At 43.3% G+C, this 26,623-nt stretch overlaps 1 protein-coding gene across 2 annotated transcripts in view; it reads right to left on the bottom strand.

The window, feature by feature from the left end:
• Positions 1-26,623, bottom strand: part of LOC124773942 (thyroid receptor-interacting protein 11-like) — a 465,298-nt gene that overhangs the window by 321,076 nt on the left and 117,599 nt on the right. For both annotated transcript variants that reach the window (XM_047249444.1, XM_047249443.1), the window contains exon 3: positions 12,271-12,333. In XM_047249444.1, the coding sequence (XP_047105400.1) occupies positions 12,271-12,333 (63 nt within the window). The remainder of the gene's footprint in view (positions 1-12,270; positions 12,334-26,623) is intronic.

The raw sequence follows: 26,623 nt of genomic DNA on the forward strand, positions 1-26,623 counted from the left end.
ACAACAAACCAGTCAGAAGACTGATTACTTAAATTTAAAAAAGTCTTCAAATTAGCATATGGCCATTTTCTGTTCCCTTTCCATGCCAGAAAGTAGGGGCATTCACAGAGGGTGGGATTTTTGGTAGTTAGGCGTTCCAAATTCAAAGGCGCAGCCCCTTACAGGTTTGGCTGCCAAGGAGGAAAAGAAATCCAGTGTGCACACTGTGGATGCATACTGGACGGTGTCATGCCAGATGCGGAACAGGTCGTTCTGGATGCTATGAAGAGCAGCGGGTGCAGCCAGTTATACTGGTTTCTGGCCGCTGTCCGAAGTGGTACAGAAAGCCAGTCTTGCTTGGAAGATGACGGCAGAGCTCATCACCTGCAGCATCGTTGACACGACAGATTGCGGATCCTTGCTACAGAGCTAAGCAGAGGGTCCAAATCAAAGGCTCTTATGGTTATACGACTTGAAGGTTGCAGTCATCTCGACTTGCAACTTAGATGGAGAGGTACTGGGATCTGCTTAACAGAGCAGGAGTCAATTACAGGCAGAATGTGGTTAAGTGGGTAGCGGGGGATCTTAGAAGTGGGCTAGGCAGTTTTTTAAGTTAAAGGGCAGGTGGTTTGTTGGTTGGTTGACAGTTAAGGGACTAAACAGCGAAGTCGAGGTAGTTGATTTGGAGTTAGCACCGACTACCAGGAACATGTTCTGCTGAAAGTACACAGGAGTGGTAAAATCGAGGCACTGAAGGTAATACTAATGCAAGAGATCAGAAATAATTTACAGAGAAGTAAACGGATCAGGCCGATGTGTAGATCACAGTGGACGGGTGATCCCCTAGAGCTCCTCCATGGCAAGAGAAACCCCACTCACATATGATCCCTGCCACCTCAGTTAAAGTCAAAGATAGTTACAGACCAAACATTGCCTTCTAGTTGGGAGATTCAGAACAGTAGAAAAAAGAAGGCTAAAAACGTAATGAACATCAGTTGGATCATTAGTCATAAAAACAAGACGAGAGAAATAAGTGAGGCAGCACCTGGGTGTCCTCAGGTCTCTGCATGCAATGGGAGCTGTCTCACTCACAGTCATTCCACTCCTGATCCATTATAAAGTGTGCCCACTATCCAACACATTGCTACACCTAATATGAAAACAGGATGTGGCAGAAAAGGAGGCAAACTGCACCTACAAGCAAAACGGAATAAAAGTGGGGTGAAACAGGCACCCGGCCACGGAGGTAGGGTTGAGGGTCCTTCTAGAGCCAGCATGAAGCGCAGGGGAACCAACGCCATCCACCCTACTCTTGCCTTTAAGGTAGTTTGAAGCCTTACATCTCAGAATGCAAACCACTTTCTCAGAAGAATTTGGAAAACCATGTTTAGCATGGAGGACCAGTAGGAGGGGGAATTTCAACAGAATATGAGCTATTGTCTACAAGGCTCTGTAACCACAGTGTGTAGGTGACTCCTTGTATAAACTAAAACAATAGGTTATTCTGGTATGACCAAAGCAGAGTGGACATAACACTGTGAAATTCCTTCTGGGAGGAATTGAAGAAAGAGCACTATGTAGCAGTGGTCTTCTTGATAGTGCGGAGTCTATTAGAACGGACGGTAACCCACCAGATGTTTTCCATCTCCAAGTGAGCAGATGCCTCATTTTATAGCCTGCAATTCTACATCTCGGATCGTGTCAAAGCGAGTGTGAGGGGAGTGATTACTTCTCTGTCCAAACAGTCAATCAATTTATTCCCTGGGATGCGCACAGGATGTGGGACCGAGAGAAAGATCACTGAGCAAGCAGTAGGATTAAGATCAGAGAGAAGATTATGAATAGCAGATATCTCAGAATGACAAGAGTAATAGTGATCAACAACCTGAGTCACTGAAAATTAAAACGCGATCAATGGAGGTTTGTTGGATAAAATGTAGGTCTGTGTTGATGGCTATCAGCTCCACCATAAAAACACTAAACTTTCCTGGCAATGAATGTTGTTCCTGACTGGCAGAAGACATAAAAACAAACCCATCCTATCCATGGTTTTAGAGCCATCAGTTTAATTGATAGTAGCACCCTGGTACTCTTGGAGGAAAGAAAGTAACAGATTCTGAAAGATCATGCCGTGGGGGCAACTGAAATTTTAGAACTGTGGAACTGATCGTCCAACTTTACAGCTTTGGTACAAACCAAAGGGGGGTGAGCTGCGGAGAGGGGTGCGGGATAACATGGGAAGCGCATTCTCAGGTTGTTAGGTGGAGTTCCTGGCAGAGGGTTGTGAGGTGAACTCCAACTGGTAATCTCACCTGAGGGCAGGTGACGAGGTCAGTGCCTGTCGTATGCAAAAGAATATGTGAAATTGGATGATGAGAGAATTGTCGGATGAAGCAATTATCAGTTAGTGATTTCGTAAGTGAGCAACAGTTGGTACCATCCAAGCTGAAGAGGTTCGACAGAACTAGTGCGGAAGGTGCCAGTAACGATTCAGATACCATGATGACGGACTGGGACTAACAATTTCAAAGCTGAAGATGCCGCTGATGCATAAACCTGGCAACCACAGTCCAGTTAGAACAAGACTGACCAGGACCCGATAATTAAGGAGAAGATTAGCATGATACAAAATCCATGAAGCATTGGCATGCAACCAGAGAGCATTAAGCTTCCATATGCAGCTAATCTTTAGTTGCTGAATATGAGACATTCAAGTCAGCTTTTTATCAAAAAGGAGGACCAAAAAACGGGACTGTGCAACAACGTCCAAGCACTGGGTACTCGAGTAGAGTTCTGAGTCAGGACAGACAGTGGTATGACGACAGCAATACATAATCTGTCTCTTTGCAGGCGAGAGATGGAAACCATTTGAAATAATCCAAGCGGAGGTTCTTTGAATGGCGTCTTGGTGTTTGCATTAAACCAAGACTACACAGTGGGAGCTGTAACAAATGCAAAAGTCATCGACATGTTGTGCAGGGGTGACCAGTAGTCATACAGACGTCACTAGCCCATTGATAGGTATGAGGAAGACTGTGTCGCTCAGCATGGAGCCCAGTGGAATGCCGTTGTTGGACATGTGAAGAGGTGAGTGAAGTACCAACTCTAAACTGGAACAACTGGTGGAATAAAAACTGAGGAGTAAAAAATGGTTGGGATCCTGCAAAGACCCAGTCATGAACGGTAAGTAAAATGTGATGCTGCCAGGCTACGTCAAAGCCTTATGTAACTCAAAAAAGACTGCAATGGGAATGATGCCATTTGAAAAAAGCTTGTAGGATTGCCATTTCCAACCTAACCATTTCCAACTTAACCAGATGGTCGGTTGTGGCCTTTCCATACCGGTAACCACACTGATAGGGGGACAGGAAGGACCGAAACTGATTTCAAGCAGTTTACAGAGCACGTTAGTGACACTAATCGGTCAATAGCTGTCAACAGAATTTGGGATTTTGCTTGGCTTAAGGATTTGGACAATGATACTATCTTGCCATTGCGAACGGAAAACATCTTCACGCCAAATACAGATGAAGACCCTGAGTAGATGTAGCCCTTTGAGTAGCCTTCATGCTGTGGACCATCTGATTATGAAGTGAATCAGGATCTGGGGACATATAGTGTCACAAAGCAAGAACCTGAAGCTGTTCCTAGTTAGTGAAACGTTCGTTATGCAATTCGGCTTGCCAGGGGAGTGAAACATAGGGACAAGTCGTCAACATTCGTTCTGTGTTACAGAGATATCAGGGTAAGAAGAAGCTGTCGCAAAATTAGTCAAAAGGTGTTCAGCAAGAACCAACGCATCTGTACAGAGACCACCCTCAAGGATGAGATCCGGAAGAGCTGTTGATCATTGGCGGCCCAGAAGCTACGGAACTTGGTCTGCACATGGGAGGAAGAGGCATGCATTACCAGGGAAGAGACGTGGAACCCTAAGCATTCCTTCTTAGTGCATTTAAACAAATAGTGAGCCTTGGCGTGGAGACATGTAAATGTGAAAAGGGTGACCCACAAGGGATGCAGCTTGAGACGTTGCAAGGCACTACGTCTAAGCTGAATAGCTGTTGCAATGCCTTTGGTCTTCCATAAGACTGGCCGGTTGCAGAGTTTGCCTGTACAAAGAGGAACAGCAGTGCCAGAGGCGCAGGTGATTGCGTTGGAGACAACCTCATCACAGACAACCACTTTTAAGCTATTTCTTTACTGTTGCACTCTAGAACAGCGGGCGGGAAAAGCGAACACTCAAAGGCCAATAAAATATTTTCGGATTCCGAGGAGACAATGATTGAAATTTCATGAGAAGATACTGCCGCAACGAAACGCCTTTCTTTTAATGATTGCCACCCCAATTCGCGTATCATACCCGTGGAGCTTCTCCTCTTTGTCGCTTAATGAAAACGAGCTGCCCGTCTTTGAAGTTTTTCTGTGCCTTCCGTCAGTCCTATCCCATGCGGATCCCACACTGCACAGCAGTACTCCAGAATCCTAAATCGTTTATGTAGATTAGGAACAGCAGAGAAGCCTCCCTGTACAACAAAAGACGGTCACCAGATTTAACAGTCTGTTAAATTCTTTTGTTCGTGACATTAGGAACTTGGAATGTGCCTAGCGTGTCTGACCGCGGTAGTGAACACGCTACAACATGTTTCTCGATAGCTTTCCTAGAAGCAAGAAGCAGTAGTGCATTTTACTTCATTTCAGATATTTTTGACGCGTAGCTTTTGTGCCCACTGCTTTATGATGGAGACGAAAGGCAAGATCAGAAACATAAAAAGGATAGTGAGCTACGAATAAAAAGAAATCAGAATGTAACAAAGAAACAGCTGCTGCTCAAAGCCACGACAACGCTGAAGCTGAAATAATTAGAAATTTAAAGATTTATGGTCAGATCGATGTTTTACAGTGGTATAAACTGTATGTAATAGTAAAATATAAACTTGGTTAAACACATTTGGGATTTTACTTTTAGTTTTTTATTATAGTGGGGACTACTTTGCTATACAATTTCTTATTTTCTAATTTTATGCGATTTTTGGATATCTTTTACACCGTGACTTTTTTAAGAAACAAAAAAATAATATTATATGTAAATAGACTCTGTACAATAGAGGGGCTCTTATCAATCACTGCTGGCCGCAATTTATATCTATTTAAAGCTCAACACTGATCTTTCATTTCAGTGTTTGACACAGGCCGGCCGCTGTGGCCGAGCGGTTCTAGACGCTTCCGTCCGGAACCGCGCTGCTGCTACGGTCGCAGGTTCCAACCCTGCCTCGGGCATGGATGTTTGTGATGTCCTTAGGTTAGCTAGGTTTAAGTAGTTCTAAGTTCTAGGGGACTGATAACCTCAGATGTTAAGTCCCATAGTGCTCAGAGCCACTTGAACCATTTTGACACACCTACTAGGGAAACAAGTGTACTACTGCTTGCCAGGGGTAGGAGGCTACCTATACATCTTAATGTTCACTATATACCATGCGTTTGCTGTCATAATCGATAAAACGTTTGAAAATTGCTCTTGCATTACTGTTCTAGCTACGTAATCATATTTGTTGATCACAGGATAGCCTGAGGGTGGTATTGTCGACAGTAGGCAAAATAAGTGAATTGCGATTATAGGCACAAACATACACTTTTTCAGTACTAACTTTGTCGCTGTTCCATCGCCAATATGTCGGGAGTATGCATTAGAAATTAACTGCGTATTGTACAGCAAAGCAAAATCGCGTGTAATTTTGGGATTCCTAGATGAATTCCTCGCATTCAATTGGCCAACAAATTAAGTGCTGAGGAAAAGAAGAGCCATAGTAGATTTTCTTGGAGTTAATTACAGGGAATTTTATTTTCCGTTGTGTCAGAGATTTCAACCGTGTTCTTTGTTACTCCTCGGAAATAACTAAAGTGAAGCTGAGCACATTCAGTAATTCCTTAGAAATGAAGTATGGCACTTAAGTCTTTATCCCAATTTTTACATATTTTTTTTAAAAATTTAATCTTATTACACTTTTGCAACACTTTCTCTGTCAGACGGTGAAAATGGGGTTAAGCTACCAGAACATGCATTCTTTCGAATGAAAAGATTTGCAATGTGAATCTGCCATGGTTTTCTCCCTGTTTCCTTACATTTGGACATTTCGCTCTCGCAGCCTACAATTACTGTCTCGTGCAACGGCTGCGGCAGCCGAGCAGTCGGCGGCCGTGGTCGCACGCCGCGTGGGCTGCCCGCCGGCTAGGTGTGGCGTCGCAGGACGCGCCGCGCTATCGCGCCCACGTTGCGCTTTCTCGCGCTGATAACGCTGCCCCAGGGGTGCTCAAACGCCGACCACCTCCTCGGCCGGCGCTGTCTGCCCGCGCCCAATAACCTCGTATCCGGCTGCAGCAGCTATTCCCATCACCGTGGGCCACCTTCGACTGCAAGAGTGGAAAAGCTGTTCAATGGCCAGAAGGCTTGTAGTAGTTTAACTTGTCCACTCTGCAAGTCAGGTACGCTGGTGACGGAGTTTTCAAGGGAGTCAACAACGTGGTCATTAGTCCCTTTATCCTCGCAATCAACAGGCCAATAGAAGAGTTTCCCGAGTAATGCAGACTGAGTCGCTTCAAGAGCTGCGACGTTGATCACAAGAAATGATTTAAGGAGAACGGTATTGAATCGGAGGTTGGACATCCGCTTGTCTTCCCAATGTGAGATACGTCTTCTGAGACGCGATGGTAAGCCTGCTTTTGGGAATGGTATTGACAGAAGATACACTGTGGAAGCTTCTTTAGCTGATTTATCAGCACGATCCGTGCCCAAGATGCCCAAGTAGAGCGGCATCTAGAGGAACACAGCCGAAGATTCTTTATTCTCGAGGTCGTATAAAAGTTCGTGAATGGTGGACGCCAACGGATGAGTCGAAGCGTAATTCTCGATCGCCTTCAAACTGCTGAGAGAGTCCTGCATAGGGAAATACACTGACGGACTAAATACCACAACGCAAAAAAATAACTATGTAGGGAAATGAAATCACGGAAATACATTTATCTAAGTAATACAGGGTGTTACAAAAATGTACGGCCAAACTTTCAGGAAACATTCCTCACACACAAATAAAGAAAAGATGTTATGTGGATATGTGTCCGGAAACGCTTAATTTCCATGTTAGAGCCCATTTTAGTTTCGTCAGTATGTACTGTACTTCCTCGATTCACCGCCAGTTGGCCCAATTGAAGGGAGGTAATGTTGACTTCGGTGCTTGTGTTGACATGTGACTCATTGCTCTACAGTACTAGCATCAAGCACATCAGTACGTAGCATCAACAGGTTAGTGTTCATCACGAACGTGGTTTTGCAGTCAGTGCAATGTTTACAAATGCGGAGTTGGCAGATGGCCATTTGATGTATGGATTAGCACGGGGCAATAGCCGTGGCGCGGTACGTTTGTATCGAGACAGATTTCCAGAACGAAGGTGTCCCGACAGGAAGACGTTCGAAGCAATTGATCGGTGTCTTAGGGAGCACGGAACATTCCAGCCTATGGCTCGCGACTGGGGAAGACCTAGAACGACGAGGACACCTGCAATGGACAAGGCAATTCTTCGTGCAGTGGACGATAACCCTAATGTCAGCGTCAGAGAATTTGCTGCTGTACAAGGTAACGTTGACCACGTCACTGTATGGAGAGTGCTACGGGAGAACCAGTTGTTTCTGTACCATGTAGAGCGTGTGCAGGCACTATCAGCAGCTGATTGGCCTCCACGGGTACACTTCTGCGAATGGTTCATCCAACAATGTGTCAATCCTCATTTCAGTACAAATGTTCTCTTTACGGATGAGGCTTCATTCCAACGTGATCAAATTGAAAAATTTCACAATCAACATGTGTGGGCTGACGAGAATCCGCACGCAATTGTGCAATCACGTCATCAACACAGATTTTCTGCGAACGTTTGGGCAGGCATTGTTGGTGATGTCTTGATTGGGCCCCATGTTCTTCCACCTACGCTCAATGGAGCACGTTATCATGATTTCATACGGCATACTCTACCTGTGCTGCTAGAACATGTGCCTTTACAAGTACGACACAACATGTGGTTCATGCACGATGGAGCTCCTGCACATTTCAGTCGAAGTGTTCGTACGCTTCTCAACAACAGATTCGGTGACCGATGGATTGGTACAGGCGGACCAATTCCATGGCCTCCACGCTCTCCTGACCTCAACCCTCTTGACTTCCATTTATGGGGGCATTTGAAAGCTCTTGTCTACGCAACCCCGGTACCAAATATAGAGACTCTTCGTGCTCGTATTGTGGACGGCTGTGATACAATACGCCATTCTCCAGGGTTGCATCAGCGCATCAGGGATTCCATGCGACGGAGGGTGGATGCATGTATCCTCGCTAAAGGAGGACATTTTGATCATTTCCTGTAACAAACTGTTTGAAGTTACGCTGGTACGTTCTGTTGCTGTGTGTTTCCATGCCATGATTAATGTGATCTGAAGAGAGTAATAAAATGAGCTCTAACATGGAAAGTAAGGGTTTCCGGACACATGTCCACATAACATATTTTCTTTATTTGTGTGTGAGGAATGTTTCCTGAAAGTTTGGCCGTATCTTTTTGTAACACCCTGTATATCTAAGTGATCAAAACGGCAAGATCACAAGTGCGAGATAAGCTCTTGCAAATGTGAAAAGCTGGTACATTAATAACCAGTGTTTATCCAGGAATACAAAAGTGGATGCATTGTGTTGTACACCTGCAGGATGTCAGTTTGTGAGATTTAGTTCCATGCCTATTGCACCTGGTCGGTCAATACAGGGACGGTTAAAGCTGTTTCTGGATCACACTGGAAATTTCGTCCGATCATGCCCATATGTGCACGTTTGGAGACAGATCTGGTGATCGAGCAGACCAAGGCAACATGTCGACACACTGTACAGTATGTGGGGTTACAACAGCGGCATATGGGCGAGCGTTGTCCTGTTGGAAAACACGCCCTGGAATGCCGTTCATGACTGGCAGTTCAACTGGTCAAATCACCAGATTAAGAAGAAATTTGCAGTCAGGGTGCGTGGGCTAACCACAAAAGTGCTCCTGCTATCATAAAAAATCGTGGCCCAGAACATAACTGCAGACCTAGGTCTAGTGTAGCACTCAGACAAGTTACCAGGATGAGATTTTCACTCCGCAGCGGAGTGTGCGCTGATATGAAACTTCCTGGCAGATTAAAACTGTGTGCCGGACCGAGACTCGAACTCGCGACCTTTGCCTTTCGCGGGCAAGTGCTGTCCTTAAACTAACCGATCTGGTAGTGGACTTGCCCGCGAGAGGCAAAGATACCGAGTTCGAGTCTCGGTCCGGGACACAGTTTTAATCTGCCAGGAAGTTTCACTCAGACAAGTTGGTAGCAGGCCCTCAACTGGCCTCCTCCTAACCAACACACGGCCGTCACCGGCACAGAGGCAGAACCAGCTTTTGTAAGTAAACACATCACTGAAGTCGCAAATGGTGATGGTTTGGGTTCAGTGAAATGCACGCTACAGGGCGTCTAGCTCGGAGCTGTCCTTAAACTAACCGATCTGTAACAGTTCGTTGTGACGCTGGTGCCAATTGCTGCTACAGATGCAGTACCATGCGCCAGAGCCATATGGTCGACACGATGGTCTTCCGACTCGGTATTGTCACATGGCCATCTGTAGCCTGGTCGTCTTGCGATTGTACATTCTTGTGACCACCACTCCCAGCAATCGTCTGCTGTGACTATATTCCCGCCAAGTCTTTCTGCAATATCACAGAAGGAACACCCAGCTCCTCGTACCCCTATCACACGCTCTCGTTCAAACTCAGTGAAATGTTGTTAACGGCGCCTATGTTACGTTAAGTGTGTTCGTGACTAACATCAACACACAATTTCCGTCTTAAAGATAACTAACACTCACAACCGTTACAGCGTGCATTTGAAGCAAACCTGATTTGCATCCTCATAGTGGCGCTACTAACGCCAATCTTATGCGACTGGCGCGAAATCTGAATAGACGTTACGGTAGCTTGACGCCATTTCCAGTCTGACGGACCAAGACGTAGAAACACGCCTTCCAACTTCCGTTCATGTCGAACAAGTCCTCCCTTGGTGCTGCGATTTATTTTTCGTGAGTATGTTTCCAGCCTGCTAGGTTTGTAAGTATGTCGAGAGCTCATAGTTCTGTGCACTGCAACTAATTCCGCCGTTTAGATACGGAAAAGTGGGAAGAGAGCGTTGTTCATACACATTTTATCGGTTAACGCACAGCCAACTTTCTCATCGTTCTTGAAGCTGTCGGTACAAATCGGACTAAAAGTTGTGTTGTTGTGGAAGGCAGGATAGAACCTAAAGTGACGGGTGTTAGGCCTGTATGATCCCTAATGCGGTACTGGAGATCGATTGTACTACAAACCGAGGAATACACTACGAGAGGAGCTCTGTCTGCGGGGTGGGCGGCTACGTTATTGTGCAGCTTTGGGCATATTCTGGCAAAAACTATGCGTTTATCCTAGAACTAAAATATACGACACTGCGGGAAAACAAAACCAGTTGACGAGATTTGCTGAGGAGAAACCAGCTGGACAGCTGACAGGTGGTCTGTGTAGAAGCACTTTGACTGACTATGAATAATGTTTCGCAGATCAAAAGACCACTTAGTGAAACAGGCCTTTCTACAAGACCCAGCGCTCTCGTGCGTGCGACTGCACAAGGAAGTAGAGAACAGACAATGCACTCTCGATTGTGGCACGTGCAACTTGCTATAACACTGGCAAGACACTGCTGCAGATCTGTCCAGATCTGTTTACAAACAGACACTAAAGTCCATACAGCTTTGCATCGTTATTTGGGATATGTTTATTTTGTAACTATTGAAACCGTATTTGATTTTTTTGTACTTTCAAATTATCGTTTCTAACACGAAATAAATAGAAGATAACAAGATAGTGTGGGTTATACGAAGCTAATGAACTCAGCTACTACATCTTACAGCGCAGTTCTACACTTCCGTTTGCAACCCATTTCAGACCTGTGAATAAACAACAAAAGGACACATTTTGTAAGATGACCTCAGTAAACGTAGAAGAAAAGGTAACAACTAAACTCGACGTAGTGTCTGTTAAGCTCTACTCCGGTACGAACATTCTTCATTCAGACTGCAGGCTTCTGTGACTAATTCCACCGATGAAATCAGCTCGGTTTATCAGTCGTGTGATAATCTGAGGATGACGGATAGGAAACATGTCGAAACGTGTTTTCTACATGAAGCTTTTAATCGTAATTCATTTCTTACGCACCTGACTCTTCCAATGGAGGGTTAATCAATAACTGGCAATTGACCGACAAGGATTTGTCAATTTTTCTTGTATGTCAGGTCAGATGTCATTCGTAATGCCAGAAACGTCAGTAATCGTATGGGAGGAAGGTCGTGTGAAAACTTTGTTCTAACTGTAAATGTACTTTAATTGATGATTAGTGCTCGACTAACACACCAGCTTTACCGAGAAGACTTTTTTGTGGTTTATACGCTGCGATGAACATTACTGAAATTATTAATCAAGTCGATTTCTCTGCTGTATCATCTAGAGGCGCTATTCCAGTAACACTGCAGGATGATAGACTCCATGGAAGTTGGAAGTTACGTAGAGACACGAGTGAAACTTTAAGTGGATCGTGAGCCATGCACGAACAGCAAAACTGGTAGGCCACTGCTCTCGAAACGCATGGATCCAGTTCGAGTAATATTGCTGCCTACAAAGCTAGTTTGACAGTGATGTTGATCGAGGCATATGATTCACTTACGAACGAAAAAAGGTTTCTTTGTATTGTAACTGCTTGTGTGTAGTGTTTCTGATGTGGAAGTCAGGTCCTTGACCGAAATTTTCACGTTCAAGTATGGAAAACCTCCCAAAAAAGTTATCTTTGGCTAGTTACTGTAGCATATGAAGATGTTGCGCGACTTCTGTTTGGATGTGTGTTACTTCCTTGTCTTGTAAGTCAGCATACTCAGCGCCACCAAAGCGACCAAGTAACATATACCTCTTAAGTACAGCATGTGGTACTTTCTTAGATCTGTAATTATAATAATAGGTCACTGATGAACACCATATATCGTAAAGCTTTACTTGTACTGTTCTTGCCGCGCAGCTATCAAACCACGAGATGTTACATCTTTTGCTTAAAAGTAGTAGTTGCAGTATCACAGTCAGCGTGTCATTGTCGTTTTCTTTGCAGCACCGCTTCTTTGGTCTTACACAAACCCTAGTGACTGCTGTGAACTGGACTTAACTTACCTCCGCAGCGCCGTCCCGCGGTTCTCTCTGCAATTGGGAGATCTGTTGACGCAGCGCCGATATCTGAAATAAACAATGAAAATGTGTTACTCCTCTTAACAACGTAGGTGATCGGGTCACCTAGTGTCACCTTGCTGTTGCGGCTCGATTTGTCTTGACGATAGGAATGCTGCACGTATTCCCATATTAGGCTCCTTCACAGATACACTAATAATATCGAGAATGCCCCGGCAAAGCATAATAGCGTCATTATCTGTCAATTACTGACTTACCAGAACGTGTGTGATAATAGTAGATTTTTCATAGATGACTCTATTAACCAACAATAATGTTGTAAAATATTGCTAAATCTTGATAACATTATGCCTGATATAAAGACCGGCAAACAAATTTGCACTTCACCAAATGTAAAAATGCAGTAGGCCTTTGACTGTACAATCAATCATCTAAACCTAGAATCAGTCGGCTTACATGAATAACTGACAATTAAAATGTGAATATATATTCAGGGGAATCGTCACACATTCTGTTGTGCGTGACGCAAATATCAGGCTTCGTTTTATTGCTAGGTTACGTGGAAAACGTAGATTGTCTACCAAAGAGAAAGTCTACCGAACACTATTACGATATGCACTGGGTTACTGCTGAAACATGTGAGATCCACGCCACACATTCGACTAACAGGAAGCATCGATCGCACACCCTTTAAGCGAACGGAAACGGTCACTCACCTGTCTGTCTCGCGAAAGATGGTAACAGAATTGTTGAAGCCGCTCAAAGGGCACTCACGTGATGAAAGACGTCTAGTATCTTGGGAAAAACGACTTAGAGTATTGTAAGAAGTGCCTTTTAGAGCGGAAGCAAAGAAAGCTCTCCAGTCCATGATATATCGCACTCCTGCATATCACCAAGATACAGTTAACACTGGTAACAGTTGGGACATAACGCATATACACACTCACTCTATCTACGACCCATTCATGACCGGCATGGAAAGAAATAATGTTCGGTCGGTAAATGTGTCTCGTGGCACGTAAGGTAATGTTCACTAAATGGACAAAGCTGTGATAGTGGAATAGAACGGGCACATGAAATTAGAATACACTCGCAATCAATTGTAGCCGTTTGTAATGAAATTGGAGCGGTAACACAGACGCTGTAGTTAATAATATACTCAGGATGACAGTAGTTCGGTTTCCAACTTCACGGTTAACGCCATTCAGGTTCGCAGTTTGGACACCCGAAACTCTTCTCGAACATGAGTCTTTTGTCTTACATTATCACTCCAAATGGTTCGGTAAAACACGGTACGACGCCGACATCGGAAATATACACCGAACATCAATGTTCAAAACCAGTTTACGAGCAAATCAATTCGCCAAATGCTACTTTGAATAGCAGTAGAAGTACACAACTGACAGATGGAATGAATGGGTGTTAACGCATAAGATATCTCAGGGATACACTTTCCTATCTCCTTTGTGGCTGTGACTGATACAGCTAGCTAAAAATTAGCTTCTTATTACATAATGTCCACTTAAGGTTAAAAGATAATGTTTCCTACCATAAACACCTATGTACAAGAAGTGCTGATACAGTTCGAGTACAAGATGACCGTAAAGAATGTCTGATGGCGTAGTAATTTGCAGTACAAGAGTGCTACAAATATTTCAATGAGCTTCAGGCTTTTACAGACTAAAATGACGAATTTAATTTCCACCTTTATTGAAAGATGCGTAACAAAACAAACAAAAAGAAACCCTCCGCTCCGTCTACAAGCGTCGCCGTAGGCCTGTAATTTACATGCGCTTATAGAAGCACTTTGGACAATTACACTCCAAGACCAGGTCCCACTACAGCGCCCCAGAAAAAGAAAGCATTCGTATGAATGTAACACAAGTTAATTCGACAGTTGAAATGATTTAAGTTCTGAAAATCATCAACCCTTGGTCTTCATATTTTATTGCCAAAAATTTCGTTTGGACAATCCGTAACGCAAAATATTGTGCGGAAAGCTAACGTGGCAAAGAAAGCAGCAAGTCAACAACGCGTGAACAAAAGGAAGCTTAGTTAAAAAAATGTTCAAATGTGTGTGAAATCTTATGGGACTTAACTGCTAAGGTCATCAGTCCCTAAGCGTACACACTACTTAACCTAAATTATCCAAAGGACAAACACACACACCCATGCCCGAGGGACCAGCCGCACAGCCCATGACTGCAGCGCCTTAGATCGCTCGGCTACTCCAGCGCGGCGAAGCTTAGTTACATTAATGTAAACGAGAAAAGCCTTAAAACTACGAAACAGGCGCTGACACGGATCAGAAATGCTAGAGCCAGATATGATTTTAAGATGAATTACCACTAGGAGCACAATTGGTCTGAGATATCAACATACACATTAAGACTGCATACCGTTAGTGTCTGCGAAGGCTGCTCGTGTTGTGAGAGAAAGTTTTCTAGTGGTCAAAAAATGGTTCAAATGGCTCTGAGCACTATGGGACTTAACATCTTAGGTCATCAGTCCCCTAGAACTTAGAACTACTTAAACCTAACTAACCTAAGGACATGACTCACATCCATGCCCGAGGCAGGATTCGAACCTGCGACCGTAGCAGTCCCGCGGTTCCGGACTGCAGCGCCTAGAACCGCACGGCCACCGCGGCCGGATTTCTAGTGTTCGTAAAAGTCCTTCTAAATTTACTAAACATTTGTTTGAGAAAAGAAAAACCCTCTGTTCGCAACAATGGAACCGACAAATGATAAAATTAGAAAAAATATTTACAATTACACACACTAAAAAGGTGTAAAAAAGATTTCTGTAGACACTGAAACAATATGAACACTTATTAAGAGGTTATTCGAAAGGTTTCTGACGGGTATCTCGTCTGATTTAACGACACTGACAATACAATTATCTTCAGACTCTACTTTAACTAGAATAATTTCCTTTTTTTTCAGTACTTGATCTTGGAACTCTGAGACAGTGAGAAACAAAATAATGAATGGCACATTTCGTCTACTGTTTTACAATTGCGTACTTCACTTGTTAACGCACATTTCGAAATACGATTTCATCATTATGGCTTCAGTTTTTTACCGACGAAAGCTTCACTGCTATGTCAATGCGACTGGGTCACATATTTATGAATGATGTGCCGTTTCGTCGTGAATGATATCTTTAAGTTATTTCGCTTTCATACACTACAGACGCTGTCTTGGTATAAATTGATCATAAATTTCTTTACATTCTGTGTATATAAGACAGCCGTCTGCTATGTTTGAAGTGAAGCTGCGCTGCTGTATACGAATAAACAATACATCATTCAACGCATAACGCGTTTCCATAGATTTAACATCGCAATGACGGGCCTTAATAACGAACTGAAGCCATAAAGATGAATATGTGGTTCGAAATGTAATTAAGCGAATGAAAAAGGATATTGTGAAAGAGCTGACGCAACATATTAATCAACTTTCCAGAAATGTGTACGTTTGTAAGCGTTTCCTACAGTAATTTTTGTGTTTATTTACACCTCTTGATATCTTTTAGAAATGTCCAAGGACAAAAAGGTGGAAGCTAACTTTTTGTCTCAGAATTCAGATCTTTGCTAACATATCTCAAGCTGACTTATCTACGGCGTGGTTTGTACGATACCGATTTCACTCTCGTCAAACAGAGATACAGAGTAAATATCTGCAATCAACAGAAGTACGTAGTGTCCCAAATCTGTGCTGAAAATCTGTAACACCAGTCTTTCACTGTATCAGAAAATACCCCGATGGAAATAAAACCGTAATACCAAAAAATAATTAATGAAGAGTAACGAAATTCTGGAATACATTTGCAAAGGTAATATATTTAAGTGATTAACAGGACAAGACCGCAGATTAAGAATCTTGAATGCAAGCACGCAAACGTGCATGAACTGCGTTGTAGCTGCCGGATATCAGTTTGTGGGTTGGACTTCCATGACTGTTGCACTTGCTCAGTCAACACAGGGACGGTTAATGCTATTTGTGGATCACGCTGGAGTTTCGCCCGATCATGTCCCATATGTGCTCGACTGAGAACAGACCTGGTGATCGAGCAGACCAAAGCAATATATCGACACTCTGTACAGAATGCTGGGTTACAACAGCGATATGTGGGCGAGCATTATACTGTTGGAAAGCACCCCTTGGAATACTGTTCATGACTGGCAGTACGACAGGTCGAATCACCAGATTAACGCAGAAATTTGCAGTCAGGGTGCGTGGAATAACCACAAGAGAGCTCCTACTGTCATAAAAAATCTCCGCCAACATCATAACTCCACGTGTAGGCTCAGTGTGTCTAGCAAGCAGACATTGTTCGCAGGCCCTCAACTGACCGCCTCCTAACCAACACACAGCCATCATTGGCAGCGAGGCAGAACCAGCTTTCATCAGTAAACACAACGGACCTCCAGCCTGCCCTTCAACGACCTCTCACTTGCTACCACTCAAGTCGCAAATGGCGGCGGTATGGGGTCAGTGGAATACACGCTACAGGACGTCAGTTCATAGTTCGTTGTATCACTGTGGTGTCAACTGTCTCAAATTGCTGCTGCAAATGCAGTACCACGCGCCAGAGTCATACGCCAAACACGCTGGTCCTCCTCTCGGTAGTGCCACGTTGCCGTCCGGAGCCTGGTCCTCTTGCGGCCGTGCATTCCCGTGACCACCGCTGCCACTATCGCGTACGATGGCTGCAGTATCGCAGATCGAACACACAGATTCTCATAGTCTTACTACACGACATCGTTCAAACTCAGGGAGGCGTCGGTATTGGCGTGTTTGTCATCTTAAAGGCATTCTTTACTAGCATCAACTCACCCTGTCCAATCCCAAAGGTAAGTAACGCTCACGACCGTTACAGCGTGTATCTCAAGCAAACCTGATTTGCATCTTATGCGACTGGCGCGAAATTTGAATAGACGTCATCTTTCAGATGTAGACACGCCTACCAACTTTCTTATTTTTAAGGAAGATATTAATATTTCATAAAGAAGAGCACTAGAAGGTTTCAGATAGACTACATAATGGTAAGACAGAGATTTAGGAACCAGGTTTTAAATTGTAAGACATTTCCAGGGGCAGATGTGGACTCTGACCACAATCTATTGGTTATGACCTGTATATTGAAACTGAAGAAACTGCAAAAAGGTGGGAATTTAAGGAGATGGGACCTGGATAAATTGACTAAACCAGAGGTTGTACAGAGTTTCAGGGGCAGCTGAAGGGAACAATTGACAGGAATGGGGGAAAGACATACAGTAGAAGAAGAATGGGTAGCTCTGAGGGATAGAGTAGTGAAGGCAGCAGAAGATCAAGTAGGTAAAAAGACAAGGGCTAGTAGAAATCCTTGGGTAACAGAAGAAATATTGAATTAAATTGATGAAAGGAGAAAATATAAAAATGCAGTAAACGAAGCAGGCAAAAAGGAATACAAACGTCTCAAAAATGAGATCGATAGGACGTGCGAAATGGCTAGTCAGGGATGGCTAGAGGACAAATGTAAGGATGTAGGGGCTTATCTCACTAGGGGTAAGATAGATACTGCCTACAGGAAAATTAAAGAGACTTTTGGAGAAAAGAGAACCACTTGCATGAATATCAAGAGCTCAGATGGAAACCCATTTCTAAGCAAAGAAGGGAAAGCAGAAAGGTGGGAGGAGTATATAAAGGGTCTATACAGGGGCAATGTTCTTGAGGGCAACATTATGGAAATGGAAGAGGAAGTAGATGAAGATGAAATGGGAGATATGATACTGCGGGAAGAGTTTGACAGAGCACTGAAAGACCTGAGTCGAACAAGGCCCCGGGAGTAGACAACATTCCATTAGAACTGCTGACGGCCTTGGGAGAGCCAGTCCTGACAAAACTCTACCATCTGGTAGGCAAGATGTATGAGAAAGGCGAAATTCCCTCAGACTTCAAAAAGAATATAATAATTCCAATCCCAAAGAAAGCAGGTGTTGACAGATGTGAAAATTACCGAACAATCAGTTTAATAAGTCCCAGCTGCAAAATACTAACCCGAATTCTTTACAGACGAATGGAAAAACTGGTAGAAGCCGACCTCGGGGAAGATCAGTTTGGATTCGGTCGAAGTATTGGAACACGTGAGGCAATACTGACCTTACGACTTATCTTAAAAGCTAGATTCAGGAAAGGCAAACCTACATTTCTAGCATTTGTAGATTTAGAGAAAGCTTTTGACAATTTTGAGTGGAATACTCTCTTTCAAATTCTGAAAGTGGCAGGGGTAAAATACAGGGAGCGAAAAGCTATTTACAATTTGTACAGAAACCAGATGGCAGTTATAAGAGTTGAGGGATATGAAAGGGAAGCAGTGGTTGGGAAGGGAGTGAGACAGGGTTGTAGCCTCTCCCTGATGTTATTCAATGTCTATATTGAGCAAGCAGTGAAGGAAACAAAAGAAAAATTCGGAGTAGGTATTAAAATACACGTAGAAGAAATTATAACTTTGAGGTTTGCCGATGGCATTGTAATTCTGTCAGAGACAGCAAAGGACTTGAAAGAGCAGTTGAACGGAATGGACAGTGTCTTGAAAGGAGGACATAAGATGAACATCAACAAAAGCAAAACGAGGATAATGGAATGTAGTCGAGTTAACTCGGGTGATGCTGAGGGAATTAGATTAGGAAACGAGACACTTAAAGTAGTAAAGGAGTTTTGCTATTTGGGGAGCAAAATAACTGACGATGGTCGAAGTAGAGAGGATATAAAATGTAGACTGGCAATGGCAAGGAAAGCGTTTCTGAAGAAGAGAAATTTGTTAACATCGAGTATTGATTTAAATGTCAGGAAGTCGTTTCTGAAAGTATTTGTATGGAGTGTAGCCATGTATGGAAGTGAAACGTGGACGATAAATAGTTTAGACAAGAAGAGAATAGAAGCTTTCGAAATGTGGTGCTACAAAAGAATGCTGAAGATTAGATGGGTAGATCACATAACTAATGATGAAGTATTGAACAGAATTGGGGAGAAGAGAAGTTTGTGGCACTACATGATTAGAAGAAGGGATCGGTTGGTAGGACATGTTCTGAGGCATCAAGGGATCACCAATTTAGTACTGGAGGGTAGCGTGGAGGGTAAAAATCGTAGAGGGAGACCAAGAGATGAATACACTAAGCAAATTCAGAAGGATGTAGGCTGCAGTAGGTACTGGGAGATGAAGAAGCTTGCACAGGATAGAGTAGCATGGAGAGCTGCATCAAACCAGTCTCAGGACTGAAGACCACAACAACAAACAATAGAAGAGCAAATACAAGAAACTGGAAGTGACGATGTGACTAAAGTGCAATGAAGCTACAGCACCGCTGTACATTTCAAAATTTCAAGAGCAATATAACGTATTGGAGAAAAGTACGTAAAAATTCTTCAGTTCATAGTAATTGAAGATTACCTTGGTAATGATAATTCTGCAATGCTTTTAAGTAGTACAATTTTGGTGGATACTACGAAAAATATTCTGGATAACTGCTGCACTGATAGTACAATTAAAGGAAGGCAAAATATGAATTCTTATCACCCGAGAACCTTAGGAAAGAAGACAGTTACAAAATATGGCGACAATATAATGACTCAACAGCCCAGAAGCTGGTATCAAAAAACATTTGTTCTTCACTCACGATTTACAGACAAACAAAAGAAGTGCTGGCTTCAGAGACTCGTCGATGACGAGGCCATTCGACGAAGAGTGGAAATTCAGCTGGACAAGTATGCACTCTTTGGAAATGAACCATATCGGTGTACGTCTTGAGCGAGTTAGGAAAATCACGGCGATCCGAATCTGAATGACCGCACTGGGAGGACTGTGCCTTTCACTGGGCGATTGGCGATTTATTAGATGGATGCAAGGAGTACAAAGAGTAAAAAGTCTCCTTGGCTAGCCATACAATCAATTTACACGAAATTTTTCATGAAGTACTGCCTATTATAGAAATCTAGGACAGACGTGCTTGCAAGAGTAACGGAATCCCTACGTTCATGAGGGGTACATAGAGAGATGAGGTCAATATGTGGATGCATTTTGGGTACAACAAACGTGATGTCTCACGTGAACCAGTTTATAACTTTTGGGCTGAGGATTTTTTAGCATCGAGCAATCTGAAAAACCGAATCTCTTCTTCACTACTTAGTAAATGAAACTGATTTGTTTGATGCTACCGGCTTCCTTTGTTATCTGTATGTTACATTTTCTATCATTCATACTGGTTCTACGATACAAGAGTTATGCTATAGTGTTGAATGTTAACGGTATTGCTACTGCATTGCGTGAAAATTACACAATTTTACACTCACAAGTGTCATAGCGGTATGGGTTTTCCTTAAAGATGAAATAATATGCATTTCAGAACATCCTCGTTTTTTACAAAATCCACGCCTAGTGTCTTTCTGAATGTCTAATTCTATGTTATTTTGTATGTTAGGTCCTCTACATGTGTCTACAACTTCGCTTCTCATTCGCTAAAAATATTTTTTCACGTCCACCCTACAACAAGCAAGTTACAGATTTCATGGTTACATCCTGTATCATGTTCTCAACTAACGATCTCAATTATGTTAGAAAGAATGCGGTACACACGAAGGAGCAAGAAACTCATCTGTATCAATATACACCACCTCATAATTACAATTCTTTCCATTAAATGGCACAGATCAATGAAAATATATTTTTATTACTTTTTGCGGTAATTAATCACATGGTTTCTGGGCGCTGGATCCATATCTGACCTCAGGTTGTTTTCTATCACGCGCAGTTTTGTCACAAGGTCTCCACATGTGCCTACAATGTAACTTCTCACTGGATAAAATTATTTTGCAAGCACTGCCTAAATCCGATTTCGACTATAAGATTTGTATAAATAAAGCTGGTCTAAAAAGTAATTCACTTTTTCAGTGTGAATCTTGAGGCTCGTCAAATAGCCTAAGTTGTTGGACGTTTCCGGTATGTTGGCTACAAAAAAACTGAGTCCTCTTAGTTTACTTTTGTCCTAGTCACAACCACCTTTGCACCTTCCAGGTCTTATTGATGATCCAACGTAGCAGTCAAGAAATTTAGGTTGTTTCTCTGATGGTGAATTTGTGAAGTCGCTGCTGTTTACATAACATGAAATGATTACTCCAAGTCTACAGTTCTTTTCAGCTGAATTATGCGGAGTTTAAGCAATACTTCGATATGGTGTACTTAATGGCAGTCTACCTTAAATGTGGTTAATTCAAGTTAATGCGATTACATAAAAGAAAACACCCGATAGCACAGTCAGATTACAAGATTTGTGCTAAACTTATGGAACTTGTCAATCGGTTTAAATGTGTGTGTGTGTGTGTGTGTGTGTGTGTGTGTGTGTGTGTGTGTGTGTGTGTGTGTGTAGCCGGCCGGTGTGGCCGTTCGGTTCTAGGCGCTACAGTCTGGAACCGCGTGACCGCTACGGTAGCAGATTCGAATCCTGCCTCGGGCATGGATGTGTGTGCTGTCCTTAGGTTAGTTAGGTTTAAGTAGTTCTAAGTTCTAGGGGACTGATGACCACCGATGTTAAGTCCCATAGTGCTCAGAGCCATCTGAACCATTTGTGTGTGTGTGTGTATGTGTGTGTGTGTGTGTGTGAGTGAGTGTGCGCGCACGTGGTTGAGGGCACTCGTGAGTAAGGTTATCAATAACAAAAGGAGGGTCATCATTAGTCGCTGAAGTAGAAATCTTCATTTCTATTGCAAATCCATTTCAATCACTGTGTGACCATCATCAATGCTATTATTAAAGCTCTGTGGACTCATTGGAAAATGGAAATGTCGTGTGACGAAGGCCTCCCGTCGGACAGACCGTTCGCCTGGTGCAAGTCTTTCGATTTGACGCCACTTCGGCGACTTGCGCGTCGATGGGGATGAAATGATGATGATTAGGACAACACAACACCCAGTCCCTGAGCGGAGAAAATTTCCGACCCAGCCGGGAATCGAACCCGGGCCCTTTGGATTGACAGTCAGTCGCGCTGACCACTCAGCTACCGCGGGCGGACTGTGGACTCATTAATATAAGCAGTAAAATTGCACATATCAATGAAGAGTACTTGTCAGACCAAAGATACAAATGCAATTTGCATTTGCACCTTGGGTCTGACAAGTACTCTTCATTAATATGTGCAGATACTGCAATTTTTCTGCTTGTATTAATGAGTCCACAGAGCTTTAATGGCTGATGATGGTCACACAGTGATTGAAATCGATTTGCAAGAGAAATACAGATTTCTGCTTCAACGCCTAATGTTGACCCTCCTGTTCTTATTAATTCTGGTGTGGTGGTCGTGGTGCACGCAGCTCCTGATGGAGTGCTTACTTAAAAAATTATCGATGCTCCCGCTAAAATAGTCCGATACGAATGTAGCTAAAATACTTAAAACTAAAACATCATAAAAATACAATTTCGCTTAAAATTACTACCAGACTCACATTCATTTCTGCTCACATTCATCTATCCGGTCATATGTAACCATGAAAAACGTCCAATTTTCAGCTTTGTCAATGTTAGAATGTTCTAGGCTTATTAAAATTTTAAATTAACTATAAATACAGGCTAAAAGAAATTCAACAAATGTGACAGGCCCGTCGCTTACAGCCAGCCTTTTCCCTAACAGTTCAGGGAGCAAGTCAGACATTTCACAAAATCTTAAAAGTCGTCTCGCATTCATCTCATTGTATGCTAAAATGAAGGACAGGTCAGGCACAAGCACCACATGTTCCGAGGGTCATCCCGCCGCAGCAGGTAGCCACGCTCAGTGGACCCCGCCCTATCCGAAGTCGAGTGAGAAGTACCTACTACACATTGCGTCAGTGGCCGGAAGGAGGTACGCCACCGGGGAGTTGTTTTGCCAACCGCAGCTTACTGCCTGTCACTTCGAGTAAGTCTTTTTCCCACCAACGCATGGCCCTGTACAACCGCTTCCTTGGCTACTAGTAGAAATAAAATTATGAACCAATATAAAATGGAACTAACAGGTGAGATCAGCAGAACAGAAGGCAAATGGGGGCCTCCGTTAAGCTGAAAGATTTCTGGGAAAGTGTCGAGCACCGTTACGAAGATCTCGCACCACGATAGTGCGACTCATTCCGGAGTACTGCCTCAGTGACTGCAGTCGATATCATGCCGGTCTGGCGACAGAGCAGACAGGAACTTTGAGACATGTTGCTACTGCTACGATCGCAGTACGTTGGTATACCACAGAAGATTGCAACTGAAATGTCAATGGAACATTAGTGCAAGTAATAGGAAGAGATGTAATATCGTTCGCGTGAATTGTAGAGAACCCGTATACGAGGTAAATAGTGCAACAATTCTGTTACCTCAGTCAAATATTCCGCAAAGGAAACATGAGGACAACATACCAGGCATTCCTGCTACGGCCCATAATGGAACGGTGTAGGACAAGCAATGCCTGATACTGGTATGAAGTATCTTCCGCTGAGATGCAGGCACTAAGGCACCAGGTGTGGAAGAGCCCTCTTCTACCGCACTACAACAGGCCGTACGAAATGTCGACTCTGCAGATTGATGCCGGGTCCAGTTTAACGTTTCAAAAACATTACCCAATAACGCACCAGCAATTGAATTCCTGTCTCACTAACGCGATGCGTGCGTAGTGTATACAGAAGGCGCTGGGAGTGTTTACTGAGTAGGCAGAGACACATTCCGCTATTAAGACAGCCGAGCTTACTGCCATTTAGGAAGCCCTACTATTTGCACAGACGATCACAGCACACACTCTGATAGTACTTCAACCCTACAATTGATTAGTAACTATCATAATAGTTGTACGAACCCCACAGTTGCAGCAATTGTCGACAATGTGTTGCGGGTTCAGCAGAACTGTCGCAACATTGTGATAGTATGGATGAAAAGGCACTCTTGGGATACCTGGAAATGAACCATTAGACACCCTAACAAAGTAGGTATCTCTGCATTCAGCTATTAAAGTCCCTTTCACGGATTTGATACTCATGCTGACAAAGCGGTTGTCCTCTGACTGGAAAGATGAATGGTTGTGGACATCTAAAATCAAAGGCAGTCAATACGCACTAATTTATCCCACGATTCTGAGCGTACCATGGTACAGTAAAGCACAAACATCAACGACGGTTATAGCACGGGCGAAATTTAATCATTGGAAGTTCAACAAACACCTCTATCGGCTCGACCTAAGCGCCGCCCATCTCTGTGTTTGCGGAGAGGAAGAAGATCCAAACCCTATATTTCTAGAATGTCATGTATCACATAAACTTACTTGCAAGTAATCATCAATTTCCAAGCAGCCTCGAAAACTTGTTAGCATCCAACGATATAGTAACATATAAACTATTGTATGAGCTCGTCAACAATGCCAACATCAAGATCTACCTCCCTGTACTGCTCATCTAATGCTCTTGGTAATGAGAATGACAGGCGAAGACCAAAGCTCAATTTAATTACTATATTCCCACGGGCTACTCAGCAGAATATGGAACGCTCAGCCTCTAAATTCAGGTCACTATGTGTACCTCCTGTGTGTATGCGTCTGAATACTACAAGTATGGCTGTAATGCCTGAATGCTATTCTCGAAAATTGGTCTCCTGTTCCGTCTAGATCAGGGCGGGCCTCAGCTTCACGCGGGCCGGCCACGGCTCGCTCGGTCTGTCTCGGCTTTGCTCGTTAGCTTCCCGGAAGTATTCGGCACAGTGCGACATTTCATTTAGTACTGCTGTGTGGCATTTTTTGGTCGGCACAACTCTTCAGTTCGACAGAATAGTGTGTCAGCGCTGTTTATCCCTCGCTATTTGTTCGCGGTGTGAAGGACGTTCACGGGTTCAATGGATATTTGCACAGTAAGAGGCACTGTAGCTATCTACCGTCATGAGCCTTTAAAAATGAATGGGAATGACAGAGGAGAGGGATGAGAGTTTTTACTATATATTAAGCAGTCACATAAGCGACAGGTACTGCACACCTACTATGAAACGATATTACAATACAATACAGGAAGTATTTAAAGATTTAGTTGACACTGAAAGAGCAAAAACTACAACGACTGACAGGATTCATTATTCAGTACATCAAGAAGCACGTACGGCTAAATTTTCAGGCATGAAGCAAGTAAAGAAACTGGTGGGATCAACAGTAAAATTCCTGAAGTCGCACGCATTATTCTATTGTATGATGCAACACTTTTCGATGGAACTGAACGAAGAATATGGAGCCGCGGTACAGAGCGTATCAAAAAGATTGATCCAATTTTAAAACATCATGACCATTATGTTATTTGAGATACGTGCGTGAACAACGTACTGTTGGAAAGAACAAACTCTTGAGTTTTACATGGTTCCCGCTAGGTAGCAGCAGACTGCGCCCACTTCGGTTCTAGTAAAAATGGTGCCGGGACAACAGAAAGCATTTTGCGTTCTACGTTTTGCGCAGTGCCGGTCAGTGATAACTGTTCAGCACGACTTTCGTACTAGGTGTGGCGTAGATCCTCCTACAGCGCAGAGCATTAAACGATGGCATGAACAGTTTTGAGAAATAAGTTGTTTGTGTAAAGGCAAATCGCCGGGCCGTCCTCGAGTGTGTGACACAGACGTCGAACGCATCCGCCATAGTTTCACTAGGAGTCCGCAGAAATCCGTTCGCCGTGCAGCTCGACAGCTCAACATGCCCCCGATGTCCGTCTGTCGTGTGTTGCGTCGACGTTTACACATGAAACCATACAAAATTCAGCTGCTGCAAGCTCTTCATGAAGGTGACAAACAACAACGTATAGAGTTCTGTAATTCCGTTCTTGGCAAGATGGCGGATGACAGTTTTCTTCCACGCTTAGTGTTTAGTGACGAGAAAATATTCCATTTGAATGGAAAGGTGAACCGTCTAATGTGAGAATATGGGGTACAGTACAACCACGTGAAGTTGTACAACGTGCGAGAGACACTCCAAAATTTAATGCGTTTTGCGCAGTTTCACGGGAAAAGACGTATGGACCATTTTTCTTTGAAGCTGGCCATATTGAACACTTATGAACAGATATGAAAATTTTTTTTGTGTTTCCCGTTCGTCAAAAAACAAAATTCATTATATATATTTATTAGTTTCAGAAATACAGACGTGCCAAGTCAGATGATTCTTTTTGATACACCCTGTATATTGCATCAAAGTACGATGGTTAAGTCAAGGGCCATGCCTGCAACAATTTTTCGATTCGAGACTCGCTATTGTCGAATTTATGAAGAAAAAAGGAGCTCAGGAACGAAAATTAGAACATCTGGAATGGATTGAAGACCTCGTATT

Source organism: Schistocerca piceifrons, chromosome 2 (genome assembly GCF_021461385.2).
Source record: "Schistocerca piceifrons isolate TAMUIC-IGC-003096 chromosome 2, iqSchPice1.1, whole genome shotgun sequence".
In the NCBI taxonomy this organism is placed as follows: domain Eukaryota; kingdom Metazoa; phylum Arthropoda; class Insecta; order Orthoptera; family Acrididae; genus Schistocerca; species Schistocerca piceifrons.